Source organism: Barbus barbus (genome assembly GCF_936440315.1).
Source record: "Barbus barbus genome assembly, chromosome: 47".
Lineage (NCBI taxonomy): Eukaryota > Metazoa > Chordata > Actinopteri > Cypriniformes > Cyprinidae > Barbus > Barbus barbus.
In genome coordinates this window covers 12,688,238-12,705,495 of record NC_136725.1, presented here as the reverse complement: position 1 = coordinate 12,705,495, position 17,258 = coordinate 12,688,238, and the positions used below count along the sequence as shown (strand labels likewise).

General features: G+C 39.3%; 1 protein-coding gene across 2 annotated transcripts; it reads right to left on the bottom strand.

Moving 5' to 3' along the window:
• Positions 1 to 405: 405 nt before the first annotated feature.
• Positions 406 to 16,700, bottom strand: LOC306865363 (period circadian protein homolog 1-like). Of its 2 annotated transcripts, XM_079409922.1 has the most exons (20): positions 16,546 to 16,700; positions 15,327 to 15,817; positions 14,068 to 14,321; positions 13,861 to 13,982; positions 13,568 to 13,769; positions 12,642 to 12,833; positions 12,034 to 12,112; positions 11,838 to 11,944; positions 11,592 to 11,745; positions 10,699 to 10,942; positions 10,464 to 10,572; positions 10,206 to 10,347; positions 8,160 to 8,278; positions 7,796 to 7,972; positions 7,374 to 7,685; positions 6,340 to 7,286; positions 6,082 to 6,259; positions 4,239 to 4,422; positions 3,688 to 3,838; positions 406 to 2,148 (listed from the first exon to the last, which is right to left on the bottom strand). In XM_079409922.1, exons 2-20 carry the CDS (start codon positions 15,623 to 15,625, stop codon positions 1,945 to 1,947), a joined length of 4,176 nt encoding a protein of 1,391 aa, XP_079266048.1. In that variant the 5' UTR covers positions 15,626 to 15,817; positions 16,546 to 16,700; the 3' UTR covers positions 406 to 1,944. The 2 variants fall into 2 exon arrangements, with proteins under 2 accessions (XP_079266048.1, XP_079266049.1); XM_079409923.1 differs by lacking the exon at positions 7,796 to 7,972.
• Between the last annotated feature and the right edge of the window lie 558 nt (positions 16,701 to 17,258).

Genomic DNA, 17,258 nt, shown 5'->3' with positions numbered 1-17,258 from the left:
CCTATGTAAATATTCACAGAGATTAACTAAAAGAGTTTACAGAAACCTGACAATTTTGTTACTCTGAACAGTTTGAGATATGGAAACAGGGGTCATGAGACAGTCTGAACTGCATTCTTGAGCTGAGAGAAACTACAGATTTAAGCTTAGGAAAATTGGCAGGGAAAGTGGAATGCTCCCTCTTTCTCATTATGTTGCCTCGCATAGACACAAATATGCACATTTATATCAACAACTTGGGTTGTGAAAACAGGTTGCCTTTGGAAAATGAAAGAGGAGTCCAAGCAATATAATCCAAGCAATGTGAAGACAATTGTGGATGTTGCCAGATATGTTACTACACTCTCTAGTGGCTATGAAGATCAATTCAGTCAAGTTAATTAAGAAAAACTCACAGATCCAAAACAGATTAATAAAAACATATTTATTTAGGTTCAAAGCAAAAAAAAAAAAAAAACATTTTTACAAGCATGTTTGAGTAAAAAAGACTGACTCAAGGTCGTGCAAATGTACAAAATCAATTTACAATTCCTGCACATTCAACAGAAGCTTTAAACAGAATAGTACTGCATGTAAACTGATTGGGCCTGTCTGCTTTCACAGAAAAGCTTTTGAAAAAACCCTCACAAATAAATCTGAGGGCAATAGGAAAAGGGGAGTACTTGTCTTTGATTTTTAAACCCTAAATTAGGTTTGTAAATAATTCAGTCCTGGATTTGTTGTGGAACTAAAAACGTATCCTTGTGCTTCAATGGAAAATACAGTGAAACAAAAGGAACGTCAAGCTCATCTGGATGGCTTTAAGATATAATTGTATCGCTCTTCAAAATAAGGGCAAATGAACAAGAGAGTAAAATTCTCTGACAGCCAATTATTTCCATTTTATGGACTTAATAGTATCAAAAGCTCCTTAAAATGTGTGCAGTGATTCAAAACTGCACACATCAAAATACATATTATACATACATATTATACATTCTGTAAAAAAAAAAAGCCATATCCAGTTATTTGGATATAATCAAATAAATAAATGTTTTAACACTACTGGTAAAGAACAGGGTTTGTGATGCTGACACCATTGATTGAAACATACTCAGCTTTAGTGCAACGTCAACACAAATGCTTTTAGCACAAAAACTTAATTGCATTTTAAATGTCTTAAGGCAATCGGACAATGACTTGCAATGTTTTGGCAATTTGTCCAGAAAATGTTTCTGGCCTATCATACTTCTTTTCAACCAAAACACTTTGCGTTCTGGTGGCAGATCCAGGAGAAACAAAATTAAAATCAACCGATTGAAAACCAATATTATGAAATTTCTCAATGAAACTGTCAAAGACGTCAACAATTCCCCATCACAGGGTTCCTGGTTACAGACCAGCAAGCTTTTAGGGTCAGATTGGAACCTATTTTTCCCATCCACAATTTACGAAAACCGTGTGGAATGGTTTCGAAAACTGACACAGACTGGAAACCCATATTGGAAAGGATGTCAGACCACATCTAACTTCAAACTTATGTGAAGGTAAACAATAAATTCCTTGTCCTGCTGTTAATAATTCTATAAACCTGTAATAGGGAAAGGTCACACCGCGTCATGATGAATAATTATGAAACAGCGCATGGTATAGATAGATGCCATGCAGATTCATGAATAACCTGGAAGCAGAACATAGTGCAACAACAACAACAACATCCACCATGTGCAATAGATTGGCATTCAAAAGGTCCTTTTTATTATTCAGAGGCCTGGTTATGAAGCTAAAAATTATTCATAATTTCAAAGAACTATGTAAAAATGAGCCATTGATAACTGATTAGAAACATTCCATCCTTTCAACTTGGTCCCAAAAGTCTATGAGGCAGGAACACAGTAACAGGCAGGAACAGTCCTGCTTCACCTTCACTAATGATCTCACTTCCACCTCCTCCATGGCCCACTTCTATGTGCTTGTGCTGGCCTGATTGTTTCTCTGTTCATTATCAGATGAAGGTGGGCTCAAGGGAAAGGCTGTTTCAGCAGTGATACATTTATCTTGTTGTTTTGCCTCTTTTCCCAAAACCATGCTGAGATCCATGTCATGCAAGTCCAAATCGAATGGAGTAAGAATCGAGGAATCTGGGGGAGATTCACATCCTGTGCAAGACTGTGAAGAAAAGAAATAACTTATAATTTGCACGTAAGATACATAAAATAGCACTACTGCTTGTTAGCATGTTGCTAAGCTAACAACACTTTAAACTGCATAAAAATATCGAGTGAAATAGTCTTTTGAACTCAGTTGAACTTTTTATTAAAGTGTCCCTGTTACGGATTTTTGAAAATTACCTTTCATGTACTGTGTCACACAGCTCTAAGTGAATGAAAACATCCTGCAAAGTTTTAAATCTGAAAGTGCACCGTGTATAAACTTATTGGCTGTATCCGAAATCACCCCATATACCCTCAAATAGAGCACTATTTCAGGGGACGGACATTTTTAGTGGTGTCCAAACCCATAGTGGACCTTCTCGAGTGCACTCATTCAATCCCACAATGCACTGCAAAAACGAGTATACAACTGATGTACACTCGACGGCTAGAGAATCCCCATAATGCACTGTGAGAGTTGTGTGCCGAATGAGTTGCCGCGTCTCGCCAGAAGATGGCGCCCGCAGCTGAATCATCCATTCATTTTAAAAGCGCTCATCCACTGCATAATACAGCGTAATACAACACAGGTACAAATTCATTGTAAATTGACCATTAAATTGATTAACTAGGGTTTATACATAATTTCCGTGATAGAGTTCAAGATTTTTAATCTTTTAATCTTACTACTGGAGCTGACCGTTTCAAATGATTATGAAACAGCAAGCAAACTATGCAAAAGCGGCAGGCCTTCCGGTGCACTCAGTGTCCGAATTCACTCCCTCGTTTTCATTCACTCCTTCAAGTGAACTGTATGAGTGGACTAATGTAAGGAATAGTGAATGAGGATATAGGGGGCGATTTCGGATACAGCCATTGTCTCTCAAAAGAAAGAGTCGACTCTGAATCATTGAAACAAGTCGTTTTTAAAACGAATCCCAAGCCGTTACATGTTCATTACATGAAACATTAGCATATTGCCCTCTCATTTGTTGGTCTTTTCGCCTTGGTCTGAATGAAAATACAAATTTATTCTTTGCCACTAGGTGCCGCTTTTGGAGCGGTAAAATAGCTGTTTCCCCTGTAAGGCTGTACACAAAGCAGCACTGAGCTCACAAACGCTGCTTTATCAGGCATTACAGAAAATGAGACCAATCGGACCAATCACGGCAGATTAACGTCACGTAAAGGAGGGGTTCGGAAAAATTAATCGTTCAACGAATCGTTTGGGAGTCGTTGAGCAAATAAGGTAAAAATAAATGCATATTATAAGACAATGAACGTTTTTTGACCTTGCATACATGTCAACCTGTTGTTGGGGACTCACAAAACCAAAATATGAACCTTTCATAACCCATAATAGGGCACTTTAATATTGTTCAGTACTCTATATATTTAGAATTGATAGTTTTTTGCAAGGCATTCTGGGTAATTACCAAATTTTTAAAAGGCACATGTAGTGAGAACTGTAACAGAATCTGGGCAGAACTAGAAAGAAGTGAAATGTTGGCACCTAATAGTGCCTTTGTGTCTTTTTTAGTTAAGAGGGACTTACTGTAACATTGATGGCCTTTGGTAGGCAGCCGGTTTGAAACCAAGGGTGGACCTGAGTTAACTCTTTCTTCTGCTCTTCAGTGAAGTGAGGTTGATGCTTCTGAACAGCTTTGAGGGCATCTCTGTCTTCTTTCAGTACTGATTCTCTGTCTCTGTACATACAATCACAAATATAAATGATTGTACTCTTCTGGCGGAATTTGTGCTACACACAAGTACTTGTATTAGGTATATAAAACTGCCCAGCGAATTGATTGAATTCCCACCAAAATCACATTGTAATTATGAAATCTAAACTCGTAATTAAAGACTTGAGCTCAGAATTAGTTTGATCTCAAGTAAATACACAAATACCAACTAATAAAGGTCTTTGGACCTGGTTTTTGCTATTTGTACATAACAGGCAAGATGTGTCAGAACAGGGTTGAAATTAAACTCTTAGAACTTTGCTTAGATAGATTTCCAGGATTTGTATTCAAAACAAAGCCAATGTTCATTTAGGTTAGGCTAGTATGAGATTAGCTACTAAGCAATCAGGTAAAATGGCCTTACTTGATGGGAATCTGGTATGTCATCATGATTTTGTCATCCGTGTTTGCCATGAGGAGCCAGATGGGGTCCTGCAGGACAAACTTTAAGAACTGTTCCCCTTCCAGATCTTTAGATGCTGGTTTATGATTGTGATCATTCTCTGATGAGTCAATGCTTCCAAAGTACTTGCTAGTATTGCTGCTCCCTGAGATAAAAAAATCCAAAGAAAAAAAAATGCATGGAAAAAAAGCAATCTGTACAATTCTTCTGAATTTCTCCATTTATGTTTCAACACTAGGGTTGGGTACCGTTTACATTTTAACCGGTACACTACCGGTATTTGGCATTCCCAATTAATGTAGGCCTGTTACATTCTTATTTTATTAGGCCTATTATTATTATAAAGTTATTTTTATTATTAAATTAAGATTACAATTAATTTGCCCTGCAATAATTACCACACAACTGACGCGCTGCGAGGATAACAAAAGATTAGGCTATTTACTCCTCGATTAAAATAGTCTACAGTCATCAATAAAAATCAATGAAATAAAAAGGTTTTATTTCAAGCACCAACTTTCAAAAACAACCTGTTTAACACAAAATACGTTTCTTCTCATTCTTTTCCACTATGTATGGGCCACAAGAGAAATATTAAGGGAATAAATTAAAACAGTTAGCTATATACCATTATCAGCATATGTTGAAGTAGATTCGTCTCTCATTGTCTCTGAGAGAATTTTGGCATCTGACAGAATTCGTCAGATGCCAAAAGCTCCATCATTTCCTTTGACTTTCTGCATAAGCGAATTGACTGAGATTAAGACGTTCACCGGCATAAATCTTGCGCAAAGTTTGCATCTTGCTTGTGTGATATCCATTGGCTCGCCTTCATGGTGTAAAATAGAAATATTTCCAACATTGCAACGTAACCAATTACCCCACCCCTGTATCGAAAACGTATCGAACTGTGTCGTATCGAACCAAACCGTGAATTTTGTGAACCGTTACCCCCCTAAAACAAAGGTTTATTGTTAAAATTAAAACATGGAAGAAAAAATGTGTAAATATTCCTTTTAAAAAGTTTTAATAATAATAATATATTTTTTCTACAATTAAGTGGTTAATCTGGTTGTAATATTTATTTTTTTCATTTAGTTGTTTTATTTAAATTTGGCAGAAAATGGAATATATAAAGACATACAATATACTGTACAAGAGTAATATATTTTTGTTACATGTTAAACCATGCTTTTATTTTGACAGGTTGCAGTGAAGTTTCTGTGTATACAGCATGATATGATGCAAGTTCTCTCAAATGAAATGGTAAAATTCTCATGAAGTGACTCTAATAGTAGGTGTGGCAATTAAGTTCATGTGTTCATGTCATCATATAGTGGAGAGGCCGAAAATCGCAGCGAGCGTCACACGTGCTTCAGTATTTGTGTAGCAAACAAAACCGCGTCTATGCCATTCATACATACAGAGGCAAGTGGAACATGCAGGATTCATTTAAACCGTTTTGTGTTTTAATATTCACAGGCACTAGTCCATATCGCGATTTGAATTAAGTGACAGAGCTACTTTTGATTTATTCATCCAAAAATGTATGCATTTCCGTGGCATTCCGCACTATAGAGTAAATTCCTTTTTAATGAATGGACTCCGCAATCCCGTCTGCGTTTCGTGGAAACCATATGGCCCTAGAAATGTAACCACACTTAAGAACATTTCGATTGATTTCATGTGAATCGGTACTCGGTAGTGGCAAAGCAATTCGGTCGGTACCCTTAAAAGTACAGAGTTCGGTACCCAACCCTATTCAGCACTTTAAGAATAAAGCATACATCAGTAAATTACTCACTAGTGCCACTTCCAGATGTGCTACACCCATTCGAACCAGAGCCGAATGACCCTGACCCTGACGATCCAGAGCCTGAGGCAGCGGAGCCAGTGCCCGAGCGGGAGTCCTCTTGCAGCAGTAGGTCCAGCATGTCACTGGAGGTCGACATGGCATCCTGGTTGGACTCATTGACTTCAGGCTAAAGGAAGTTAACTCAAAGTTAGCAAAGCAGCAAGATAATGGAAAACAAATGAGTTTTAAAAGATTCTTAATACTTACACTGTCATTGAGTTGGCCATCTTTGGTGTTGCTGCGATTGCTGGAATTTTGCACCACAGTCCCGCAGCCTTGCGTTCCTACACTCCCTGGGGGTGGAGTCTGTTGCATAGTGTCTGTTCTGTTGCTTTGCAATTCCTCAAGTTGTAAAAGATTGAGTGGGGAGGAGCATCGGGATTGAAACAGGGGAGATCCGGCCCCTTCTCTCTCGCCAGCCTGTTGCCCGATGGACTGGGGTGTGCTGGAGCGAGACTGTCCTTGTGGTGCAGTATAGGTGTTTCCTGCTGGCATCGATGGAGAGTTGGGGAAAGTGTACAGGGGATTTGGGTTGTAGAATTGCTGTGGAATCATTGTAGGCATAGCAGGATTCATTTGGGAGCCCAATGGATTGAACTGTCCCACTGTAGGATTGAACGATGGTAAACCAACAGCAGAGGAAGGGAACTGACCCAAGGGGTTCATTTGGGCAAGCAGTTGCCCACCGAGCTGCAAATTGGCTGGGTTTGACTGTGGTCCTGGATTACCGAGTTGTGGAAACATATAGTTGGGCAACATGAAGGTCATGACTGGTGGCATCACTGGAGGAAAGCCCTGCATGGGGAATCTAGGGACTCCCGCTTGCAAGGAAGGATCTGTTCCCATCTGAGGCATTGAGAAAGGTGATGAAATGGGGAACATAGGCATGTAGCCTGGGGGAAAGGAGGTCATCATGGGAGTACCGCTAGTCTGGGATGCTGCAGATGGTGGCCAAGAAGGGGAAGATTGCTGGACTGAAGGGAGGTTGGGTATTACTGCTGCAGGATTGGATCCTCTATATGGACTAGGTACAGAAGGGGAGGGACTGTCCTGTGTGTTGCCATCTACTTGGTGTTTTCTTCTTTTCCCACCTCTACCATGCCAACGACTGCTGCTGTTGCCCACAGAAGGATAGTTCTGGGAGCTGTTCACACCTAGATGGCACAAGCCAAATATTAAAAGGTGAAGGTAAAAGAAGTCAAGACAAATTCGACCTATAGAAAACTATACAAAGCTGTTACCTATTGCCCCAGGTGTAGACGTGTGTCTGCGCTGTGGTGACCCACTGGTTTGAACCCTTCGCAGATGGCTGATGTCTCTGAAACGGTTAAGGAAGGCTTGTTCTTCTTGCTGGGTGTGTGCAGATAACACCGCCTTCGTGAGGCCCTTCCCTGCATTACCTCCACTTCTTCTCTCCTTTTCTTTTTCAAGAACAGCAGTAGTGGGGGACATCGCCTGCTGGGGATTCACGGGCATGGGAAAAGCGATGGAGGTGGGTGGGGCTGATGTGGAAGGTGTTGGGGTGGTTGGTGGCTCCTCCATCATAGCAATGTCTGGATGTAGATCAAACAGAGTAGATTGTTTGCTTTGAGATTGCAGTGTCTGTCATTTAATATATGACAAACCATGTATGACAAGATTAGCCTGGAAAAAGTGTTCAGACCTGAATCAGGTGGCTTCTTGTCACCAACGTGAACAATGGTGCTGCTAAAACTACACTGGGAGGTGGCCGAGACAACACTTTCAGCCTTACAGTGCAGAGCCAGAGGAGTTAGAGGGTGCGCTGGTGCTGCAGGGACAACCTTTGAACCCTCGGTCACCCCAAGAGTCTCTGCTATGTCTAAATGGAAGAGTGAACTTTAATTCTATATATTTAAATACAGAACATACATAGTTATTAGCTGGTACTGAAAGAATACCAATAGTGTTTGGTTGTATGAGTCTGCTTCTTTGTCTCTGACTTTCTGAATATTTATAAGATGTGTTGGGTGAATATCCCATTATTCTGTTAGCAATCCTTTACTAACCTTCCGTTGCTTCAGCTCCTTCCCTTTGTTTATCATCGTCAGAAGTAGAAGATGTTGTACAGGAAGATGAGCCACACTTCCTCTTCACTGTGCCAGGAACATTAAAGCTTTCCAGATATCTGTTAAACACAGTGAAGGAATGAGACCACATATCCAATACACGTACCTTACATGTAACCTATAAATCAGAGGTCTTCAACCCAGTTCCTGGGGACCCACTTGCCACTTTTCCACTGTGGGGCAAGTGTGTGCCAGGGGCCAAAATCATGCTGTATTTCCACTGTTGGGCCAGCGCTACAGTAAAATCCCACCCTTAACATGCCTCTCTGAAGAAAACGTCACACAACATCACCATTTCACCAGAGAGGGAAAAATTTATGAAAACTATCACAAAACGAACTTGACTGAAGCGGACATTTCGTCCTTGCATAAGGACTAGAAGGGATAGTTCACCCAAACATGCAAATTCTGTCATTAATTACTCACCCTCATGTCTTTCCAAACCCGTAAGACCTTCATTCATTTTCAGAACTCAAATTAAGATATTTTTGATGGAATCTCAGAGCTCTCTGGCCCTCCATAGAGAGCAAGAATATTACTACGATCAACGCACAGAAACGAAGCAAGGACATTAGTAAAATAGTCCATGTGACATCAGGGGTTCAACTGTAATTTTATGAAGCTACCAGGATACTTTTTGTGCGCAAAGAAAATAATAATAGAACTTATTCAACAATTCTTCTCCCCGAGTTACCGTCTTCCACCATTTTGAAGAGTACCCTAGAACGTAATCAACATTGTTTACGTTCAGTATGTGTGCACTGTCTACTGAACGTAAACGCCCTTTATAATAAAAAATGTTACAGCGACAGTAATTTATTAATTTGTGTCAGAAGAGCACATCAGTGATGCTAAATCCAGCTAATATGTATAATTATTTTACATAAAAATAGAACACACATACTTTGTTTAGTTGCAGATGCTCCATTTATTAGTAATTATAGAAAATGGACTAAGTTGTTTCGTGCATTAAGTCCAAAAGCATACACATATAACACAATAGAAAAACATTGATAAACCCTCATATGTTTGCATAACTGCGTAACTTATTTAGAAAGAAGGAGAATTTACATTTATTTTCCACAGAATTATATAATGTGAGGATATTTGGGCACTGTCCTGTCTCACTACTGTTATCCTTTCAGCCAAAGCAACAGAGGGAACTCACAGACTGAAAATCGGAGTTATAGGTTTTTAAAAGGATATGACATTTATTACATATGCAGAAGTCTGATATCAACAAAGACACAGCAGAGACAGAACAAATAATAAGCCAAATAAATAGCCTACACAAATCATATATGATATGTTTTTCCAGTGGTCTCTGGTAGTTTTATAAGCATAACGCGTATTTATTATCATGCCGATGGTTAGCATTCGTTGCCTTCAGCGTTATTTAGCAGTATTACTATCGGACTGCAATAATAAGTTATTTCAGAAACTCACTGAAAGGCTAATTTTAAATCAAAATAGTTTGAAATGCTGATTTTAGCTAGTAGATTGACTGTCTCCTAACTCAGATAAACTCCGCCTTTGTTCATGACCACTCCCCAGCCCTGGTTGGACCGGATCTGAATCCCTGGACATTGGCCCCAAGGAATTACCGACGAGGCATGAGTAAGCCCCGGAAGTGAAAACTGGCCCTGTCATGCACTAGCATGCTTGCTTTTGTGCCCACAGTGGAAACGTGGCTACTGTCATGCAGAGTTTAGCTACAACCCTAATTAAACACACCTGAAGCACCTAGTCAAGCTCCTAAAGATTGCTTAAGAAAACACATACAGGTGTACAGAAGCAGGTTAGAAATAAACTTTGCTGCACAGTGGGTCCCCCAGGTGCAGGGTTGAAGACCTCAGCTATTAATTATTATTCAATCATTATCCATCTTTTCTCTTTCAAAATAAGACTGAATGGGAGAAATAAAAATAAAACCAAACAAAAATACTTTTAACTGGTACAGTCGGAAACACAGATGAAGAGACTCACCGTATGATGCTGTCCAGACAGTTGATCTGCTGGTATGAGTAGACAATGGGCAGCTGCTTTCTGGGTGGACTGGACAGCGCTAAACTTGCCAGACCTTCTCTAGCAGAGGCCTCAGCTGTGTCTGTTGCATTTGCCAGTGCTTCTAATATATGACAGAAATCATGACAATGAATATATGACAATGTGATAACATGCATGTGACCCCAGGCTAAATAGATAAAGTCAGGTCATTTTTATTGACAAATCAACAATGTTTACCTAAGCTACTCTGTTTGAGAGCTGGCAGCCGGTTTCGAGAATCAATGAAGACCTGCTGTCCGTTGGCCTTTACCATGTGCATGTCTTGACAAATCTGCTCAAACGTCATCTAGAAAGAAATGAGGAAAGAAAGGTTGACACATTGCATGTTAGTGTATGTTGTTATTTATTTTATTATATAACATTAAATACTGCTATGTGTACATCTGGATTGAAAAAAGATAAACTCCCTTACTAGTTTCCTGGGCTTGATCTGGTCCTCGGAAGCATGTCCATTGCTCTCAGAGGAGGAAGTGGCGCTTTGCTGGTGCTCGTTCGAGCCACTGCTGCCCAGGCTACCATACCCCTGTGAGCTGCTGGCATGAACGGGCTGCACCAGGACCCTGTGGATTAGCTCATTCAGCTGTGGCACATCTGGGGACATGGTTCTCACATCCCCACCCTCCAGGGCAGTGAACACATCCTCATTCAGTGGACTCCTACAGAAAGGAAGGGATGGTAGACAAGTTTTGTGGGACCACTTTAGGGATTGAATGGATCGTAGTTGATGCATTATCCATACGGTTCAGCATGCATGTGATACGTGGATTAATTGTACAATATAAACATTGTCTATAAACAAAACACTGTCTACATAAACATAACTTGTCATTAATGTTAATCAAACCACAGCTTTGACAAAGATTCATCTATATTTTATTTATAAAGTGAACACTATGCAGTGCTATTTTACACTTTATTGTTACATATCTGTACCTGAATACTACCAACCTTAATTTATTTTTTAACTTTGTTCTGTTGCATTTATCTATGCTTGTAATTTGTGTATTTGTTCTTAATTTTTACTGGCTGTTCACTTGTCTTTAATCATGTTTGAACTCTCTTAGGCTAGAAGTTTGTGCTGTCGTATCAAAGAAGTACTTAGCTTTAAGTAATAAATGGCAAGCGGAGTTACATTGAAATATTTTTTCTTGCTGATCCAAAAAACGATCCAATCTGTGATTCCAAATTCGGTCAGTTTTAGTTCATCAGTTTTAGTTCACAAGTATGTCATGAGAGTGGCTGCCCATTCAAAACTATGTGGATACTTAGAGTGCTTGTTTGATTGCTAGAAGTGCAGCCACTTACGTTCTAACTTTGTGGCGTCCCACTATGAAAGCCACCTTCCTGCTCCAGGGGTTGATAAAGGACGACCAGCTGGTGTCGAGGGTCAAGTACTCTCCACTTCGTGCACGCATGCGCAGGGGCGAGTGGTCAAATGGCTGCCCTGCGAACTGGAGAACTGATGAAGGAAGGATGGAAACTACATCAATTAATTCTTCTGTGCAAACATTCACCATTGAATCTTTCCTGTATTCAGAATGAGCCACTCACTTTTTTTGTGGATGGCCACCATAAGAAGTCTGTCTTCTGGATGCAAGTAAATAAGCACCGGCTTCCCAACCAAGTCCTGAGGCAAGTAACCTAATAATGGCACTGCCCTGCAAATGAGAGCAGAGGAGGTTTATTCAACTGTTCAAAAGAGTCATAGACAGTAAAATGTGAGACAGCTCTAGGCAAAAATGCAAACCTTTCATCAATCTCTTGGAACAGACAGTTCGGGGTGTGACTGGTGGTAAAAATTCTCTTGTCTGCTGGGATGCGAGGGGCTGTTATGAAAAAAAAACCTCGGAAACATTAGAACAGCGTGCAAAGTATGCTTAATTGTCACTACTACACTTACATAAGGGTGATTTTTCAAATGTATGCCTGTTTGACAAGTAATTACAGAGACGCAGAAATTACTTTCAATAATTAAAGAGAAATTAAGAATGTTTAAAGCAATTATAATCTATTCTTATTTGATGAAACAGTGAAACAGACCAGATTTGTGTCAACATGCTTGTTATTTAAGTGTTAAGATTATACTTTCATAACAGTGACTTTTCATAATCAGATTTCTAACAAACAAAAAGTTAAGGGGTTGGTAAGATTTATTTAATATTTTGGTAAGATGTCTTATGCTCACCATAGCTGCATTTATTTGATACTGCTTAATATTTTGGTGAAAACAGTATTTATATAACATGTTTTTACAAGTCCTTGCTGAAAAAAGCATTAACTCGTAAAATGTTAAATCCTACTGACCCCAAATGTTTAAATGGTAAAGCATTTGACATTGACACTGTCTTGTTTTACCCTCGTAGCCGGAGTGAACTCTCTCAGCGATGAGGAGGCAGCAGGGCTCAGGTTGGGACGTATCGGAGTCCCTCAGGGTCAGCTGATATGGCATGAGACGGAAGGGGTAATACTTCACTTCTCCATCGCTGTCCCTACCTCTGCTGATCCGACAAAACATTGACTTTTCCTCCGCACAGTCCACCTGTGAGGCTGGACACAATGAAATGAGGCTTTAATACATACTCATTTTCCCAGCATACATTTGAGCTAACTTAAAAAAACTAAACAAAAAAACAACTAAAAATTTAATTAAAGAAAAATAATTAAGTAATTAAGTTGACACTAAAAGCTAAATGTTTGTGTGAAGGAACAAAAATCACAGCCATTCAGAACATGCTGTTTATAATTATTTATGCTTAAAGTTTCATTTTAGGTTTTTTGTAATTTTGTTGTGTGTTTTTGTATTTTTTTATTAGTTTTTTGTTTATCTAATTTCAGTTTTTTTTTGTTATTTTAGTATTTACAAGGTATACTTTATTTTTTACTTTTTCTCAGTTAATGTTTATTTTATTATTTTAAGTAAGGGGAATACGTTTTTGTCAGAACAATGGAAGACAGGGGCAGTATTTGGAATTATTTTCTGCTGCCGACACCATTTGGTACCAATAATGATATAAAATTACATACTGCACCTATAAAATACATCTTTGTAGGATACAACTTTGGACCAATAAAATTTCAATACTTTACCCATAAAACACTACGGCTCAAAAATACACTCCCATCAAAATATCTTGAAGTGTGCTGATATAAACACATAAGGACATGTGCATGACAGCTTTATAACTGTCTATGGCAAATAAAACTATCTGTAACTGATTTACAAAAGGTTCTTTATCTTTGCTTTGTCGCTCTGTTCAAACAGTCAAAAAACTTCCACATACTAGTGCCTGCGCAGGAGGACCACGGCGGCAGGTGACAGGGAGCGGTGCTGCTGTAAAACGTGCTGACGTCCTGAGGTGCGAGCAGCTCAGAAAAAACTGCTCCCTGCAGCCTCTCGGGTTTACAGCGCAGCAGAGAGGCCGCCTGGGATGAGATGTACACCACTTTACCAGAGAGGAACGACACTGCCACAGAGAACGTGTCCTAAGATAGAAGTGAGAAAGAATTAATACGTTAGATTCTTCTGAAAGCTCACAACCTGATGTGTAAGACTAGGTAACCTATCCGGTCATACCGTGTTTTGAAGGGTGTACTCTGATGTAATGTTGTCTAGCTCTTCAATAGTAAACGACGACAGGTCCAAACAACATCCATGACTCTCTTCCACACTCCACTGATGGTAGTACTCTTGATTAGCTACAAAAAAACACAACACACCCTGTCATTGGCACTCACATGCTGGTACAAAGAGATGCAATTTGTGTTTCGTTTTTCTACTCACCCCGGACTTGTTTGACACAGTTAAGTGCATATTGCAAGGAGGCTATGGTGCTTGATCGCCCCTTCCTGTGCCATTCTGGTGGCACGCGGCCCTTTAGCTCACGCAGAGCCTTCAGCAGCTCTCTTTGGGTCTCCATTCGGGCCGGCCGGTCACCGCTGGATGCTTGGGACGTCGGCTGATCCTGTTCCGAGCTGCCACTCAAAAGACTATACGAAACCGAGCTGCTAGGTGGGGAGGGACTATTTCCGTTTGAGCTGAGGAGAGACATTTTAATGGGTGAAATTAGACACTATTTCTAATACAATTGAATTATTACAATATAGGATTTCACATTTCAGATTTTTTTAATTAAATAACTTAATTTCAGCAATGTCTAAAAATATATATAATTTTGGAGCTGGCAAAGTTATTAGCCGATAATCTTAAAATGAACCTGACCAAATACCAGTTTTGTTATTAAAAAGTACTGCATGTACAATCTGAACCTGCCCCAAGTGAAGCATCATCATACCAACGCCTTAACCAGTTCCAGTTAACAAGTTTTTTCCGGGAACAAAATGTAAAACCAAACTCCTACAATAGGTTTATTAAATTGAATGTGTGAGCTATTTTCAGGTAAAACCTCCTCAGGCATTCACATTGTTTTTTTTTTTTCATCTCTTTGCTGACTAAAGTGGTTCAAAGATAAGTAACATTACACTCATACATTTGACTAAGATTTGTATCCAAAATTACTCTGCAATTGCATTCAAGCTATTTTAACTGTACATATGTTAATGTTCAAAATACATATTTTCTTATGTATTTTAAGTCTCTTATGTTCACCAGGGCTGCATTTATTTGATCAAAAACAGCAATCCTGTGACAAATTATTATACTTTAAAATAACTTTTTCTATTTTAATATGCTTTAGAATATAGTTTATTCATGTGATCCAAAGCTGAATTATCATTATTCCAGTCTTCAATGACTCATGACCTTCAGAAATCATTCTAATATGCTGATTGGGGCTCAAGAAACATTTCTTATCATTATTAGTGTTGAAAAAACTTAGGCTTAATATTTTTGTAGAGAATTTAAATAAAAGTATCAATTGCTTGATTCAAACTTTTGAACAGCAGTGAGTATACATTTTCATACAAATGTTATGTGTGAATGAATACTGAAAACACTGGAAAAACATCTTATAATATTAATTTAACCATTTTCCTACCAGATAAAAGTCATGTTAAACAGATTTCAGTTTAAATATCACATACCTCTTGCTTTCCGTAGTCTCTGTGGTTGAACCCTTTCTGTTGTGGGAGCTGCAGGTGGATGCTTCCATGTGTCCTTCGCTCTCTCTCTCGGCCGAGTCATTCCCGCTGGAGTGGGCATCCGTGTCATCCGAATGTGTCGGCTGGGACACTGTCGAGATGTCCAGCCCGGGACAAACAAGCTGGCTGTCGGTCATTCTGGGAGAAGCATTGCTGTGGGTTTCCCCTTCATCCTTATGTGTTGTTCCCTTCCCTGTATGAGTGCTGCAGGTCTCTGGTGTTTGGAAGTTGTCATTACTCATAATGAAGCAGAATAACTATATATAACATCTGTTTTGTGCATCTGTAAGGGAGCTTCTGACACAGCAGGGCATGGGAACTACTTGGTTATCCTGAAAATCTGCTGTGCTAAAACACAGGTACTGCTGAGAAACTTTTCTTTGTCCGATTGTCCTGGATGTATCTGCTTTAAAGGCCTTAAAGTTGCAAACAATCTGATGGGAAATAATAATAATAAAAACAGGTTAAGCAACAGTTGCATGCCTGGAGATATGAAGTGACATGAAACATTTCAAAGTGCACACAGAGGATAGTGAATAGTCTACAGCAGTTTTTTACCCTGACAAGTCTCAGTTGAAACTGAAACTTGTCAGGGAAAGAAAAACAGGTGAAAACAGAAAATAAAATCTGTGCATTTGCATTTAGTACATTTTTTTTAGAATAATACTATAAATGTATATACATAAAAAAGAAACAAAGACATAAATGTAGGAGTTTGGGGACTTGCTTAGTCTAGTAGTTTACCTATGATCTGACTATAATAGCAGTGCATAGGGTTATAGATGAATGCGAGCCCTCTATCTGTAGAACTGTGGAATTACTGACGTCATAAAAACATTGAAAATGAGATGTATTTTGAAACATTCACATTTTTTGTGACAAAGTTATTGTCAAAAATATACTGGACTACAATACAGTCAAAGGAAGATGCAAATGGCGTTGTATACTATGGTCATTCGGCACAACCCAAAATTACCATATATAGTATTTTACCAGTGATCAGAGATCCGTAGGGAAAAAAAACAATAACAATGTAGAATAAAAGCTAAATGGCTTAAAGCATTTTCTTTGACAAATACAGATTCAAATGTCATCCATACATACAATGCAAGACTATGATAGCAGTGATTCATATATTAGGACAAAATTAAGTTTTTCTTACCTTATAAAAACATTCCAGCAGCTTCAAAGTGAAGTTTAGCCAGCTTTTCAGAGCTCGCATACGGATAGACGCATGTGCAACACTGTAGCTCTGTTCTGTAACTCGGGACTCATTGATTCTAACCCGTGTACGGACACCATCATCATTCTTGCTTTGGGAACAAATTTCACGTGTATCCAGCAACTCCCGAAACCATCTCTCATTGGCTCATAACCTGCCATTACTCCGCCTACTACGCGTAAACCGCGCCCATAAACTCGAAACTCGCGCTGCTATTGGACACGTGGGCGCGGCTATGACTGCTCGGCGCTCCTCTGTCACGTTGTAGCAAAGGCTCTATCTGAAGTGTGTGGACGTGAGGGAACATAGAGACCTAATTTGCCCTTTTCTAAACCGTATTACCTGCTATAGAGGCGCATGAGGTCTTTTTGCGTATCCCATAAATACACTGAGATTTTTTTTAAATAAAAGTATTTTTTTCTGATTCTGAGAATGATTACGTGTGCATCGTTAGAATGCTATCGTTTGTAACTGCATGTCTTTTTTGGTGGTTACACGTTCAGCGCACTCGGTGGGAGTCACTGATTGTGTGTTCAAAGCGTGTCCGTCCACCTGCGGCTGACACATGAGAGCGTGTGAGGGCCATGCCAGCATTTACTGTGAAAAATCTCCGTCTCATGACTGTTCTGAAATGTCCTTCGTTTGCTGCTAAA

Excerpts from the sequence above, each read along its gene's own strand:
- LOC306865363 (XM_079409922.1), bottom strand. The coding sequence starts at position 15,625 with ATGAGTAATGACAACTTCCAAACACCAGAGACCTGCAGCACTCATACA. Across the intron at positions 12,113-12,641 it reads AGTTCACTCCGGCTACGAGG|CCCCTCGCATCCCAGCAGAC; the intron begins GTAAAACAAGAC and ends TTTTCATAACAG. Across the intron at positions 8,279-10,205 it reads TGTCTGGACAGCATCATACG|ATATCTGGAAAGCTTTAATG; the intron begins GTGAGTCTCTTC and ends TGTGTTTAACAG.